The sequence below is a fragment of the Gobius niger genome, assembly GCF_951799975.1.
Source record: "Gobius niger genome assembly, chromosome: 5".
In the NCBI taxonomy this organism is placed as follows: Eukaryota; Metazoa; Chordata; class Actinopteri; order Gobiiformes; family Gobiidae; genus Gobius; species Gobius niger.
In genome coordinates, this window is record NC_136856.1 from 13,281,416 (window position 1) to 13,297,451 (window position 16,036).

The 16,036-nt window shown below is 40.5% G+C and overlaps 1 protein-coding gene across 2 annotated transcripts in view; it reads right to left on the reverse strand.

Moving 5' to 3' along the window:
- Positions 1–1,675: 1,675 nt before the first annotated feature.
- ctnna1 (catenin (cadherin-associated protein), alpha 1) overlaps positions 1,676–16,036 on the reverse strand; it is a 60,637-nt gene continuing 46,276 nt past the window's right edge. For both annotated transcript variants that reach the window (XM_079556432.1, XM_079556433.1), the window contains exons 17-18: positions 7,064–7,198; positions 1,676–3,093 (exon numbers count right to left, since the gene is read on the reverse strand). In XM_079556432.1, coding sequence (XP_079412558.1) covers positions 2,803–3,093; positions 7,064–7,198 — 426 coding nt within the window. In that variant the 3' untranslated portion in view covers positions 1,676–2,802. The remainder of the gene's footprint in view (positions 3,094–7,063; positions 7,199–16,036) is intronic.

Below are 16,036 nucleotides of genomic sequence, written 5' to 3' on the forward strand. Positions count from 1 at the left end.
TAGAATGTAAAACCAAAAGGAAACAAAGCGCGTTGGTGGTGTTTGGCTGCCGAGCAACGTCAGCACTGGGACACAAACTGGGTTCATGTGTAAGGCTGCACTGGGGCCTGCATTAATGCTGCCTTCACATGGTCTCGTAATGATGGTAAACACCACCTGCCAAGTAGAGAATTGCACATGAACGCCACCTCATCTCGTATTTTCCACTGGGAACCTGCGAGATGATTTTGTGCCCGAGTTCCCGAGATGAGGGATAACCTTTGACTTTTGTGTCTTATCAGCGATAAGACGTTTGTATGCCTTTTAGCTGATTATGCCTTGAGCACATTTTCTCCAGTTTGACTTTAACCAAATCTAAAGGTTTCTTGACAAAAAAGTGCCAAAATAGCGGCAAAAGAACGAAAAAGCTGAACTGGAGAAAATGCGTTCAGTTAAGGTGTTGGATAAGAGGTTAATATCGTCCTGTAAAAAAGGAAACTTTTTTTTTTTTCGATCAAAGCTGAAACAAAGTTGCAGTAGTTTGTAGACTTTAAACAGGCAGCAACCTCCCTCTCTCTTGACCTTTGAGACCTACATGTCTTCTTCTGAAACAATGAAGAGCCACCAAGAGCCCCCCAAACCTGCAGCCCAGTGGAGGCATCACAAGAGGCGCTACAGGGAACAAAAAAGGGACAAACAAGGAGGTACCCGGGCAAGAGTCAAAGCTAAGCCACACATGCCTTCTATCCGTACTAGTGTCCTGGCTAATGGAGAATAAAACAGATTAACTGCTAAAGCTCTTCCCTCTGTTGTGGAGCGAGGGGAGCTGTGCAGGGGGAAGAGGAAGGATGAGGTGGCGATGACCAGTGCAGGACACCACGCTCTGGAAGAAGGACAAACCCAAGAGGCACTGCACCGTTTCAGAGGATCAGAAGAGACTGAAGGCAGCCAGCCCGGTTTCCTCCAGGTGCTACGATTTTCCCAACCTCTGAAACCATGCGGGTCAGGTTGGCCCACAATGGCGGTGTGAACACAATTTTGTTTACGGTGTATTTGTGTGTTTATAAAAAAAACAAAAACACTTTGCTACGACACAAAAGCACTACAGCAGTAATTTTCACACTTCACAACTGGAAAGGATTATCTTTACCGGAGCACATGAAGGCAGCAATAGCCCTCTTGCCTCAAAGCAAGGTCTCAAGTTTGACTCCAAGGTGGCTTTTCTATGCTTCTGAGATTGCATGTTTTTCCCGGTGTCTGTTTAGGGTCTTCTCAGGTCAGGATGAAGGTTTTGGGCATTTTCAAAATATTTTTGGGTGAGTTAGGAGGCTGATACCTGGCAACACTACACAGAAAAAGAACTCTGATGGTCTTAGCTTTTAGGTATTGGCACTTGTAATATTTATGACCAATTAGGCGATAAAGACCATAGTCTACATCACTGGCTCCAGACATGGGGGCCCAGAGCTTAGAAAACAATTCAGATTCTATTTATTTTAAATGAATGTTCAGTGGTCTTTTCTTTTATGGGTTTTAATGCATTTGGGAGGAGTGGAGGCCCAGCCTGTTTCCAACATGACTCATTTTTCTTTAAATGTTTGTATTGTCATTGTTAGCCCATTATATCTTGAAGCGAAATAAATGTTAATATGAACAGAGATGAGATTTAAAATACTTTATTAAGATATAATGCAGGCACAATACATAAAGTATGCACTAAAAAGCTTTCAATTATAAAATAATGTTCCACAGCAAGTCTGTTATCTCCAGAAACTCAACACAGGTCAAAAAATATCTAACAATAACGAGTGGGAAAAAACAGAGACAGAACACGTATGTCAAATTATCACAAGCTTCGTTGTTCTGGCTCAACAAAAACAAGGATTCCCAACAACACCGACATGATTTTGCAACCCAACTCCAAAAGAAATACTTTACCCTCATTTTTTTTTAAAGCTCCAGCTCTGCAGCAAGCTCCTGGGTTTTTTATAACGATTGTGCACAACGTAAGTCTTGATTAGTGTTCAAGCTTCAGGACACGAAACGGACAATGAAAACAGTTTTAAAGTGAGTGAAAAGTTGCCCCTCTCTCACCCGCCTCGAAGCTGCGGAGACTAAACATATTGATCCCTCAATTTGGAAGCATTCTAAAGATCGTGGATGTGTTTTGGTCTCATCGTTGGTTAATGAAGCTTGTCGGAGCATGGTCCGCGCATTGTTTGGCCCACTGGGTTTTCCCTTCCCACGCAGGATTTTAGGGGCTGCTTTGCCAAGTTTTTAGACGCTTGGTGCCTCAGGTGACATCAAAGTACTCCAACCATCCCACTGACTAAAAGAACACAAGTCTGAAAAAATAACGCTAGCTGGTTTTTGAAACACGACGACATGGAATTACACAAAAAAACGGTACTATTACATTAGGCACATATGCTTACCAGTTAACCCAGCATATCCATATAAACTATTTCTTTCAAACCAGTTATAATTTGCATAGTTCAGATCATTAGTGGAAAAATCCTGAGAGCCAATTTAACTAAAAATAAAAATGGCTCCTTTAAGTGAAAAAAAAATAAATCTGCTTTCCCATCTATAAAAGCAAAACAAATGTGAAATGAAAGTTTTCCGGTTGTTATTCATCCTAAACAGATGTCACAGCAAAAATGGGAGATACAGACGAGTCGTTTTAATTGGCCGCACAAGCTGTCTGCAACATTGATAAACATTTTACAGTATCCAAACACTTGTAGAAGCTCAATCTCTATAATATAAAATCATTGGTCGTCTATAGTGTAATACAACATGACAGGGATGTAGTGTTGACGCTTAGATGCTATCCATGGCCTTGAACTCGCTGAGCGCCTGCACGGGGTTGACGTGCTTCTTGTGGGACGACCTCTTGACCCGGTTGGTTTGGCCGTCGTCTTGTTTCTCCCTCTTCACCAGCGGCTTCTTCTCCGGCGCCTTCATCCTCCAGGACACGGCGGGCATGTTCAGCGCCTCCATGTTTTTGTTCTTCTGGTACTTGGAGGAGGCGACGTACGAGGCCTTCACGGTCGACACCACGGCGTTCATCAGGTTCTTGGCGGCTTGGATCAGCGACATGGCGCTGTCCAACTAAAAGGGACGAGACAGATACACAGGTCGTTATAAAAAAACATACTGTACAATCGTGTTGAAGGTAGAAGACTTGTTGCCCTATTAAAGTATAAATGCTGTTAATTAAAGATATCACTCAGAGGCCTATACTGTAAAGGATGTTTGATTTTTTGGACAAAAGCTTCATGTCTATATATGAAAAACATCAAGTTTCTGTTTCTTGTACCTTAAATCTGGAAAGTATTTTATCCCCCTTTTAACTAATGCTTCTAGAGGCCATAAGGGCCACTGCAGGTGTCGTAGCATGATCTGTTTTTTTTAACTCAGTTATTGTTCGTGAGAGTAAATACTACGCTGATATAAAAGACAAAGGGAGAGAAGGATATTGTACATTGTGCCACAACCCAATTACACAATGGAGATACATTTTTTTCACTCAAACTTGGCTGTAAACAATTGTGATTTTCTGGCCAGAGACACCAGGGGGATACGAAAGACCTCCCAATCATCCCAGTAACACTTGTATTACCCCCAGAGGGACTACAAAAAGGATTTATTAAAAGGTAAACAAGTTACTTAGTACTGCTTTGAATTCAAATATCCAGGAAGTGAGATTTTGTGTTTGGCAACTCTATTGACCTCTGATTCCATCGTTATGCAAATAAATATTCATATAAACTGTTTGAATTCTTAATATGGTAAATCATTTATTATACAGAGTAACTGGGATCAATAGCAGGGCTTGATCCCAGTTAGCTGAAGGAAGTCAAATTGAATACTTTTTAAAGCCATTTTAACGGCCAAATACATGGGCGAAAAGCATATTTCATGTTGCAGACATTTCATCAAACAGAGGAAAGAGAATTGGACTAAACAGGAAACTTTTGACCCAAAGCTGCAACTGAATATGTTTTAACCCATAAGTTTGGTATTTCCAATGAAGTTATCCAGTAAAAATTGTTGAGCAATGTCATAATCTTCCTATGAATTTAGATTTAAGGCCAGTTTGAATCCAATTTAATGCTTTTTAATTACATTGAAGGCCTTTTGGCAAAAATACTTCAAAACAGGTCTATTCTAAAGCTAAGTTTTGAAGTTCACTGCTACCATGGGGACCACAGTTTCCATATCAGACATATCACAATAATAAAGGTTTCCTGACAGATATTAGCCGACATTGTGGATAAAACTGAGCTATACATTACACCGATCCTGTTCTATAACATTTGGAGATAATGCTAGAAAAAGAATCAAGACAATGTGCTAACCTGCTAATTTGTAAATACAACTTGGACGTAGAACAGAACTTAAATATTTCGGGACGTTGTGCCAGATCAAAAACTCAATTTCCTCTTGGCTTAGGTCGAGAAATGTCATAAAAAAAACGGACCACTCCCCTTTGAGATATTTTGCAAACTGCTAAAGTAATAAAGCAAGCAACAACCTGACCAAGCATAACAGACTTTGGCAAAGGACACTATTTATGTTTTGTTGGGAGATTCATAGTTTAATATCCAACCGAGGCGTGAAGGGCTGCAACCGTATAACTAGCCTTCAGAGTCTGGCAGGCAAACAAAGGTGATTTGAGGAATATTGAAAAAGGTCACTCTAATTTAAGCTGCAGTGTTTAATAGCCTCCCAGGCAGTAGCCGCAACCGAGTGGGAGATACGCAAAAGTACAGCCAGTCCACAATATAAAGTTGCATTGTCCAGCAGAGATTAGCTAATGTAACCAATAAGGATTAATGAATACAATACAATGGACTTATGGAAGTTTATCTGCACATTTATGCGATTGTTTCTAGCACAAAGAGCACGATTATTCCCGTTATCTCTTCACTGTACATAAACATAAAGCTCTAATTGCGCAGCGCAGTGTGAATCGCTGACTTATCGCCGCTAACAGCCCCGCGCTATTAGGGCTCAGTATTTTTAATTTATCGACAAAACAACAGATAATAGGACTATAATAAAAACGTAGGCAATGCACTTATTCAGATTAATCTCCCCCATTTGGAAAACGAGAAGTATCCAGCCGAGAGTTCACTGTAAATTAATGCGGCCGCTTTGTTTTCAAATTAAAACAGGAGCCCGGAGTGTATTAAGATCTTTACCGCCTTCCATAACGCAGAGCGAAGAAGTTCACACCGTCGTTTATGACCATTTCAGAACCCGTTCAGTCTTTGGTCTTGACCAGTTAAGCCCCTCCCCCTCCCCACACATGAACCACATTTTCTCCAGTTTGGCAAATCCCACATCTAAAAGCTTCTAGAAAAAAAGCATCAAAAACGGCGACAAAAACGAGACAAAAAAAGTGATAAAAAGAATTTTATGAAAAGTTGACGAAAAAGTAATGGGAAAAAGCAACAAAAACATGACAAGCATGATAAGAGTGACCAAAATTTGACAAAAAAAAAGTGATGAAAAGGTGAAGAAACCGCAACAAAAGAGTGACAAAAGAGTGACAAAGAAACAAGAATGACAAAAAAATAAACAAGAGTGACAAAAAAATAAACAAAAGTGTGACAAAAAAGAACCAAAAGAGTGACAAAAAAAAACAAGAGCGAAAAAAGAAACAAAAGAGTGACAAAGAAACAAAAGAGTGACAAAAAAGAAACAAGAGTGGAAAAAGAAACAAAAGAGTGACAAAAAAAGAAACAAGAGTGAAAAAAGAAACAAGAGTGACAAAAAAGAAACAAAAGAGTGGCAAAAAAAGAAAGAGTGAAAAAAGAAACAAGAGTGACAAAAAAGAAACAAAAGAGTGACAAAAAAGAAACAAGAGCGAAAAAAGAAACAAGAGTGACAAAAAAGAAACAAAAGAGTGGCAAAAAAAGAAAGTGAAAAAAGAAACAAGAGTGACAAAAAAGAAACAAAAGAGTGACAAAAAAGAAACAAGAGTGACAAAAAAGAAACAAAAGAGTGGCAAAAAAAGAAAGAGTGAAAAAAGAAACAAGAGTGACAAAAAAGAAACAAAAGAGTGACAAAAAAGAAACAAGAGCGAAAAAAGAAACAAGAGTGACAAAGAAACAAAAGAGTGACAAAAAAGAAACAAGAGTGAAAAAAGAAACAAAAGAGTGACAAAAAAGAAACAAGAGTGAAAAAAGAAACAAAAGTGTGACAAAAAAAGAAACAAGAGTGAAAAAAGCAACAAAAGAGTGACAAAAAAGAAACAAAAGAGTGACAAAAAAGAAACAAGAGCGAAAAAAGAAACAAAAGAGTGACAAAGAAACAAAAGAGTGACAAAAAAGAAACAAGAGTGACAAAAACAAAAGAGTGACAAAAAAGAAACAAGAGTGACAAAAACAAAAGAGTGACAAAAAAGAAACAAGAGTGAAAAAAGAAACAAAAGAGTGACAAAAAAAAGAAACAAAAGAGTGACAAAAAAAGAAACAAGAGTGAAAAAAGAAACAAAAGAGTGACAAAAAAGAAACAAAAGAGTGACAAAAAAAGAAACAAGAGTGAAAAAAAGAAACAAAAGAGTGACAAAAAAGCAACAAGAGAGTTACAAAAATGTGACAAAAACAGCAACACCACAAGGAAAAAGATCCGTTTGTAGTTTTCAAATGAGGAGTTACATTGGCATAGTTCCAATCGAGAAGCTTTTAGATTTGGGTAAAGTTGAACTGAAGAAAAAGCGCAGGGTTAAGGCGGGGGTTAAGAGGTTTAAAGGTTCTATATAATGAAAACATTAAGCTTTTGAGGATACTCTAGGACAGCTTCACATAGATGAGGAAAACAAAAACAAAAGCCTGTTCTCTGTGCGCACTGGATTCCACTGCTGCCACGATGCGACACCTCAGCCCTGATTACAGCTGTGGCATTGCTGCAATAAGCTTCTGCAATGTCAAAACATCCAGTGTTGCCTCGCGTTTTCACCAAGATCTTGTATTGATGATGGGAGACTGTGCCCACTGAACTCTTTATTTATTTAGTCTTACTGTTGCTTCATCAAACTAAATCGAGAGGCACAAAGATGATGGGGACTTACTCCGGAGACGACCAGCTCTCCTCCCAAGTTCTGGACCTCGGCTTTGACTTTGCTGCAGATGTTGAGCTGGTGGCAGTAGAGGGCGATGCGCTGCAGGTAGGCCAACAGGTCCTGTTTACAAGTGGAGTCTGGGCACTGCAACAGAAAAGAGGAGGCAGTGAGAGGCGAGTACAAGACTGCGGCGTGGAGATGCAAATATACACAATTCCAAAAAAAAAAGGGAACCATTCTGGAGGGCGTAGACTCTACTGCAAAGGTATTATGTGGCTGTGATAAAAACATGGTATTAATCAATGGGCCTACACAGTTATTATGTGTTTCAATACTTCTGTATAGAGTACATTTTTCTGTTTATTTCAAAAACAGGAACACAAATATTGGAATCAAACAGCATCATTGTTCTTGGCCTTTTCTTGATCTGTTCTAAAATATGAAAAATAGCTTCAGTATTTAGCAAATCTCCCTTGGTTTTCTACAGCACTTTGCACAATAAGTAAACAGTGTGCGGATATGCGTAATCCATGAGCATGTAACCACCGCATCTTGTGTTTTTTGAGCCCTAACCGAGGCAGAGTTGACGATGAATCAAGTTTCGTCACTTTGTTCATTTTCTGGCACCACTCAATCTGAATATTTATGCGACGCTACAGTCACAATGATAGTGCACTTTATCAAGATGAGTTAGGAGCGGCCTGACAGGTGAGGGAGACACCCACATTAGGGACGTGCTCACAGCCAAAATGACAAACACACGCCCACGAGCTTCCAGATCGATCACTCATCTTTGCCGGGTTAAGAGCGCTCAAGATGGCCATGGATGTCAATTTTATTGGGATTTGACTGTCAATCAGTTACTCCGGTGGGAGTTTTTGCAAAACAAGAAGCAAGAGGGAAAAAGCAGAGCGCAAATGAAATGGATGAATTTGAAGGTCACGCGGTTAGAGGTGGTATGATGATCACATGTAGGGCAGCATGAGAAGATAAAAACAAAACATACTGTAACTGTCTGCCACAATATGTTCAATTTAACTTAAACTGAAATCGCTACCAATTTGTTTCTCAGAAAACTGTCCCAAAAGAAGAATTAAAAACGCATGGTGAAAATGTGAAACTAAAAAATGTGTAAATGTCTGTAAAATGGAAGACTTCATTGATTTTGCAATATATTGCAGCCTCTTGCAATATTACGGAAGCTCGTTTCCGCCATGTAAAAAAATAAAAGACCAACAGGACGTCGAAATTACGAGACTTAATGTCAGAGTTTAAACTCGAAATTCTGAGTTTGAATCTTGTGACGAGAAATGACGAGTTTTAAAACTCAGAATTTCGAGATTTAAACTCGGAATTTCGATCCGTGATCCTAGACGTCGGTACAAGGGGGGCAGCGGATACCGGGGTAACCTAGATTAGCCATTGTCCACTGGATTCGCCCCTTTTTTCAAGCGTCTGGGCTGGCTTAAATACTGGGGAGACCATAAGGGTATAGTTAAAGATCCACAGGACATGACAGTGGCAAAGAGGGACTAGTTTGCCCCAAAATAACAGTTGTTTTTCAGGCAAGATACGGCTACGCTTTATTTTCAGCTCCGTCAGCGCTTCCTGGATCAAGCTCCACAGTTAAAACTTGAATTTTCGAGATTTAAACTCAGAGTTTAACAATCGTAATTTGAGATTCAAACGTGAAACTGTGTGTTTAAAACACAGAATTGTCTTTAAATCCCGTAATTTCGACTTCCTGTTGGGCTTTTATTTTTTAACATGGCGGAAACGGCCTTCCATACAATACTGATGTCACCACATATTAAAATAATGTGTCCATATATTATGCAGCCCAAATGTATGCAATGTCACATGCAACTCATTTGTGCAACAACATTGTTTTTTTCCCTACAAATTGTCTACAAATATTGTATTCAAGGAATAATTAAAATACACAAGAGCAATAAAGCATGAAGCATGTTCAAGGAACTGAATTCACCATAAAAACATTTAGAAGCTGCAGGTGCAGGGCCGCCCCCAAGTGCATCTCATTTAGCGTTGGCAACCATCGCAAATGTCAACTTAAATGCAGAGCTGGCTCCAGTTGGAAAAACTATTTCCAATCCCTTTCCAGGGTTTTCTAAACAGCCCCCTGCTTGGACACTAATTATGCCACGATACTCTTTATCTGCCACTCATCCAATTAGGAGTAAACACCCCGACGAGCTTATTCACTCAACAACTCCCAACTTAACCACCTGAACCAATCAAATACGCTGGGGCGCCCGTGAGGGGGGCCAGCTAAAAAGGGGGGAAAAAAGCGTAAAAGTGCAGGTTTTGCTGGTGCAGCGCTGTCTAAAGGACGAGTCCTTCGGCAGCTGTTAATTCTGAGTGCGGGGAAAAGGTGAAGCAGAGGTAATGGCAGCCAATCTTTTAATTGATGGTCTGTTCAGAGAAGGAGCTGGCCGGAGCAGCACTGTGCAGCGCCGGAGAGCAGGGGCTTTTAGCAACCAATAAGAACCAGAAAGGAATCCACGCAAACAATATGGATCGTTTCAAACCCATCACCAAGATACTAAACTCCTGCATGAAACACTTGTGGGCTTAGACACCCAAACTGCAAATGTAGACTGTAGAAATGCTGTTTTAAATATTAATGTGACTGCTGAGAAAATAAGTTATCAAGTTTACCGTTTCATTTTTATAGTTTGAAAGGATCATCTAATCTTGCAATGTCCATATTGCATGACTGGAATACTTGAGTCTTAACTAAGCATTTAGAGAGAATTGCAAACTACTAAAATACAGATGGCTATTGAATTATGTACCACTAGAGCAAAAACACTTGTAATGCAAAAAGGCTACTTTGAGGGGCTTCTGATTAATAAAAGATGAATGGGTTGCACAAGTTCATTTATTGAGGAACATTATCCAAAAAGTAAAAGAGTTGGAGGCTGCTTTCATTAAATAAAAGGAGGGAGAGACTGGTGTGGAGTCTGGACAAGGATTTTTGGGGAGAAAAATAAAAAGGGTGCTGTAACCAGAATCAGAAAAGTAGTTTGAGATGCGGGGTAGGGGATGAAGGGTGAGCGCGCCTGAGGGGACCAGCATGGAGCAGTAAATAACGGGGGGAAACCCTACAGGGTAGAGCAGCAGTGAAAGCAGACGCCGGATAGGATCGTTCTCCTTCAATGTGTGGCATTTTTGAGTAAGTAACAGTGCAGCTTGGAGACTGGGTGTGCATTATAAATAAATACAATAGAAAAAGGCAGGAGAGATAGTGCCCAAGCGCAGTAGTCCATACTAATGAGGGCACGGGGAAGTATTGAGGCGGCTCAGAGCAGACCACTGTGAAAGCATCACTTGTGCCCATACTCAGCTGCACTCAGGAACCCCTGCCAGCACACGTGAATACATTAGCCGTGCACGGAAGAGACTGGAACATGCTGGACCCGGATAGAAGCACCCGAGTTATTATCAGTGTTGGACAGATCTCTGTTATTTTTCACATGTTATTAGATTAAAGGAGTGTATTATCACAAAACTTTAACTCGAATAGTTTGAAGAGATTTAATTTTCAGCTAAATGGATTGCAAGTGGAGTCCTTGATCCTTCATGTGCTAAAAAAATAAACAAAAACAAACCAAAAACAAAAACAAAGCAAAGCAAAACAGACCAAGGACACCTATTCCTTGTAAGTAATAAGACATTAATATCCTCTGGGACACATAATGTGCTCATGCAGGCATGGAAGAATGCTGTGAGCATTAGCAACACATTAGCATTAGCAATTAATTTGTCATACCTTGCTGAATGTTATTTTTGTTGTCTGTGCACCTTTTTGTGTTGAATGTTAAGGTTGTTGAATGTTGACAGTCTGTGGAACGATAAAGAATCCATCTATCTTAACCCATGTGTAAAAAGTGGATAAAAAGGAGATGGTTATTTTGTATCACTCGGCCTGCTGACTGTGGAGATGCAGATTATGCGTGTGGCTGGATCAAGTGCGATCTCAGAACGTCTGAAGTTTAGTGCTCCTCGAAAGATGTTTACCCTCTGATCAGACTATGAAAAGGGCCGGTCTAAATAATAAAAGTCTCGGGCTGAAATGTGGTCCCAGCACACCACTGCATTATACATTATATAAGTGATGATGGGCCAGCTAGGTCCCATTATTGCAGAACAAATGCCACCCAGTTCCACTGAATCCCATTATAAGCAGCAGACAGAGCTGAGCCGCCTAGCTCTGACCTTTCTGGACGTATCACCTCGAGGAAATGCCAATTTCCAATATTTACTGACACACCGCATTCACACGGGCTGCTGCCAGTAACCACCGGCGCAACGCCGAAAAACCCAACAAAAACTGTATTGTTCAAGAGCGATGCTCTGATATGATATGCTCTTGGTGCCAATATCCAATTTACCTGTGTGAAAACCAATGTGAAAACCGCCTTTGTAGATACTGTGCAGTCCTTATCCCTATTTTCTAAAGGTGACCATCAACAAAGGACAAAATAATAGTACCTGGAAGAGGAAAGAGTATAATCAAGGAAAACTATATAAATGTTTATTATTTTCAGCCTGATCCCGTGAGTGCTGTGGGGCTTAAGCAATAAGCACCCACACAAATCCTTTGACACCAGGTAAACTTGCCCTGAATACAAAATGATTCAAAAGATTAAGCATTAAAGAAACCTAAATATTAATAATTTGTTTTGTTTTTTAACTTATATGTATGTGACCTTTGATATTTCAGAATCTTTCAGGGTAGTCCTGGCACTTGAGGGTACCCTACTGTACATGTTTTTAATGATACACTTTCTTGCCGTGAAGCACAGGCTCCAACTGCTGCATCACCGTATAACCATTTTAAACTCAGAACAGCAAGACAAAACGACCCAAAATGCTATAAATTAGGCTGAGAGTGTATGTTGAAAATGCAAAAGGAAAACGGTCTAATTTTCTAAGTAGATCCATAACTGTGACTCAGACCTACTAATCATTCGTTTTCCCACCGAAGTGACAAGCCAATTTGTTTTCGCGCTGCCGTTCAGAGACAAAGGCAGACAAAACAACACAATGAAACCTCCATTTAGAGCGCTTTGACAGCGGCTGTGAGAGGAACAGAACCCACTTCAATAGGCATGTTTTAATTTGTGGCCTCACAACCGGCTCTTTTTCTTTTGCCATGGGGAATTCAGTGCAAATGAGATCTGGGAAACTTTACAGTGTCATCTTGGGCTTAAACCAAGTCAGACTCATCCATCTTAAATAGCTCTAGATATACAGTATCACACTATAACAGCAAAGTCATCGTCTTTGTTATTTTTAGAAGTCACTCAACCACCATTTCTTACTTCTACTTGAGTAAAATGATGTTATGTAATGTCATTTATTAGTTATTGTTTTTGCTGACTTCTTGGTGGGTGTAGAAAAGCTTTGTCATTGTACAAAATATAACTTTACTGGGATTTTCTAGGACATTCCCTTTTGTCACTACTTAAAAATAAATCCCTTCACTTCTCCCTGGTTTAACAACAGATTGACAAAATAATCCAGAGCGCCATAAACTTTTAAATAAAAGTGCTACAGTTTTGTCGACGCGTACCCACCTCAGTGTAGCGTTAATATTTGAAGGGGTTTTTGACATAGTGGAAAACGACGGGGAAATCTGAGCTGGGGGCGAGCCAAAAAGGCTCACTTTAGAGCTAACCACAGGGACCAATTAAACGGCACTCATCAATTTTTAATGTCCGCCTTGCACCTGTCAGTCAGAGCCGCACTGTAGCACCTGTAAGCAAGACTCAAACCGCAGCTGCATTACACGAGACGGCCACAGTCATTTTTACTGCGGGGCACGTTTGACATTCGTGGTTTGACTTTGCACAGACTAACCCTAATTTCCAACTGCATAATTGCCGTGACAGTCCTGCAGCATGGCAATGGTAAAAAATAAATAAATAAAAGTGTGTGAAACTAGTGCGGTACAATCTTCGGGAAACTATCCAAATGTGTTTTTTTTTTCTGTGAGGTTTTGTGATTAAATGTGCACATATTTAGATAGAGAAGGATATTGCTTTGTGCGTTGTACTGTATATTTAAAAAAGTTAAGATTTTGTTTAAGACCGTCCAGGAACATTGACATTGGCTGCTAAACGCATACAAGTCTTTGATGCTTTTCAATGATTGTGTAAGTCTAAAACAACAGTGTTAGCAGTGTGTTGGGAATTTTAAAAAATAAAGGCAGTGACTCGTAAACTGCCTCCAATCAAACTGGGTTAACAGTTTCAATTAATCGCAATTGACTGGATAATACAGAGATCCTTTCCTGGCATGAAATGGTGAACCTGAAATGTATTTAGAAACCATCCTTCTTTCCTTTCACGGTTGGACACTCCTCTGTTTTAAGAAACGCTGATTCATGCTCCCCGGCCATTTTTCATGCGACTAAACCCCGGTTGTACGCTCAACTTTGTCAGAGTGTATAAAATATGGCATAACAAAACAATAGTGGAGGCTGATTGATGCTGTGAGGGACGTGAACATGTGATCGCTTACTCGGACCGGACCGTGGTGGACCGAGGGCTGACCCTTGAACTGCTGAGCTGAGAATTTGTGGTTTCCTCTGGTGATTTTGCCTCTACACTGCAGTAGGTAATTTACAACCCTGTCTGCTGTAAAGCGTCTAGGGCCGGTGCCGGGATTAGACTGACCAGCCACACAGCCCACGGATCACCATAAATCTGCCCTGATTGAATGCAAATTGGAAAAGTACACTATGTGTGTCAGTATACATCATGAGAATAAAGCTCACACTGCACGCACATGGCGAGCACATGCCTCTTTTTTTTTTTTTTTAAATATGCAAGCATGCGTGCACGTGATGGCATGTGCACGCTCCCCTGTTTATGTGGTGAGCCCTGGAGACAGCGGAAATTTATGGGCTACACAGTGGCTAACACATTTGCATTATAAATCTCAATTACATAGCATTATTTGTTTACCAGTGCGCCCAGATGGAATTCTCATAAGGTTCCCTGCAGAGGAGGTCATAAATTGTTAATAAACTGCAGTGCAGACCTTTGTACAGTCCTGACCTAAATCCTGCAGCTCATCTCTGCATTACATATAGTTCTTCAAACTTTAATGAGGCTCCATTACACGTATTTAACGGTGTTCAGAATGCCCAAACCCCACATTGTCCCCCTGCATATTCCTGATGGAAATATTATGTAGATACAAATGTCTACAAAAGAAGCAGTGCTGTGATGTTGTACCATCAGACTGGGACCATCTGCCAATGTGTTTTATATGAAGGAGAAAGGCTGCAGGTCCTGCGAGCCCGAGGCACGCAGCACGAGTGATTAATATGCCTGGGTTAATGAGGAGTCCCAGCATCGCCTCTGCTCATACCACTGTGTCAGAGTGCGAACATCTTGATGGTGATTCACTTAAATATTTCTGCTGGAATATGCAGACCCTCCATAAGAGCCAGGGCAGTGCCAAGAGTGGCCCACGGCACCTCCTGCTTTGTTACAGTGGAGCCCTAAATATAAACCACATAAATAAATGATTTTAAAAAGGCGCCACCTGGCAATTATGGCGCTAATTAAAAGGCGAAGTGCACGTAATGGATTCATCTCTCAGGAGGTTCCTCTGCCCCTCTTCTTATCGCTCCATCCTTCACCCTGCTCACTTCTCTCCCCTGCCCTCCCCTCCTCCACCCACACCAGGCCCTGGTGCCGCTGGCTGCCACGTCCCGGGCGAATGTCGCGCGATCCTCTGGTGTTTTGGTGTGTGCAGAGACAGAAGAGGCTGAGGGGGGACAGCTGGATGAGTTCACACAGGCTGGAGGGGTCCTTACTCTGGGCAAAGACTTGTGCTCCAACAGCCAAAGCTCTTCATTTATTCATACTCTGAGTGCTTCAATCCCCAAAATCCCCTAATAGTGCGCAGACAAACGAGTACCTACAAATAGAGTGGGACAGTGGAGCAAACAGACCTTACACACGTGCGGATGGAAGATTGAGGCCAGTCTTTATAAAGTGTCTGCAGGCACACAGAGCCACACTCCTGCACAGCCACACATCTGTTTACTGTGGGGGAGAACGCTGTTTTCACTGAAGTGAATGAGCATCTTCAAAAAGCCACTGAGGCGGAGAAAAGCCCGTTTCCACAAAGGACCATTTCCAATTCAGATGCAATTAGGTCAGTGCAGGTAAGACTTCTGGAGCGAGGTAGGCACACGCCTGTAATACTGAAGATCTGAAGGCACCTTAAATAATATATCAGCTGAACGGGGCACTTGGTGACCAGCTGCTCATTGTCAGACTGTATGTGGAGACTGCTTCAGCTAAATGAAGGTAGTTCCTGCATGTGTTAGCCTAAAACGCAATCATTTTGAAGGCATATCTCTCAGTGCGGCAAGAATATTTTCTGACACATTTTGTCATTAGAAAATCACACGTGAAAAGTCTGGTCCATAGCTTCTAATCTTGAATCTAAGACAGACAATACGACCTTGATTAATTTACTCAATGCTGGTTTAGCAGTAAATGGATATAGTATGAATGTACATTTTTTTGATGAGTTCCCATTTAATGATACCTGATTTATGTTGAATATGGAACATCTGTTTGGTAGATACCATCTAAATGAAATGCCAAAGTCACATAGACCAATATAATGTTGGCTTCTAACAAAAATGATACAACTGTAATGAAACTGCAATATTGGGATGCGCTCAAAAAACTCTTGTCCATCTTCAAAACAAACTATTCATCTCAATTAAGGCTGCAACTAACGATTATTTTTCTATCGATTAATCTATCGATTATTTTTTCGATTAATCGATTAATCTATCGATTATTTTTCATGTTACCGATTATTTTTCATTTAAAATGAAGAAAAAAACATTGATGTGTCCAAATGGCATGGCTTTTATATATTTATTTACTACTAGTCTATTTTCCCCACTTTGTAAAATAGTAA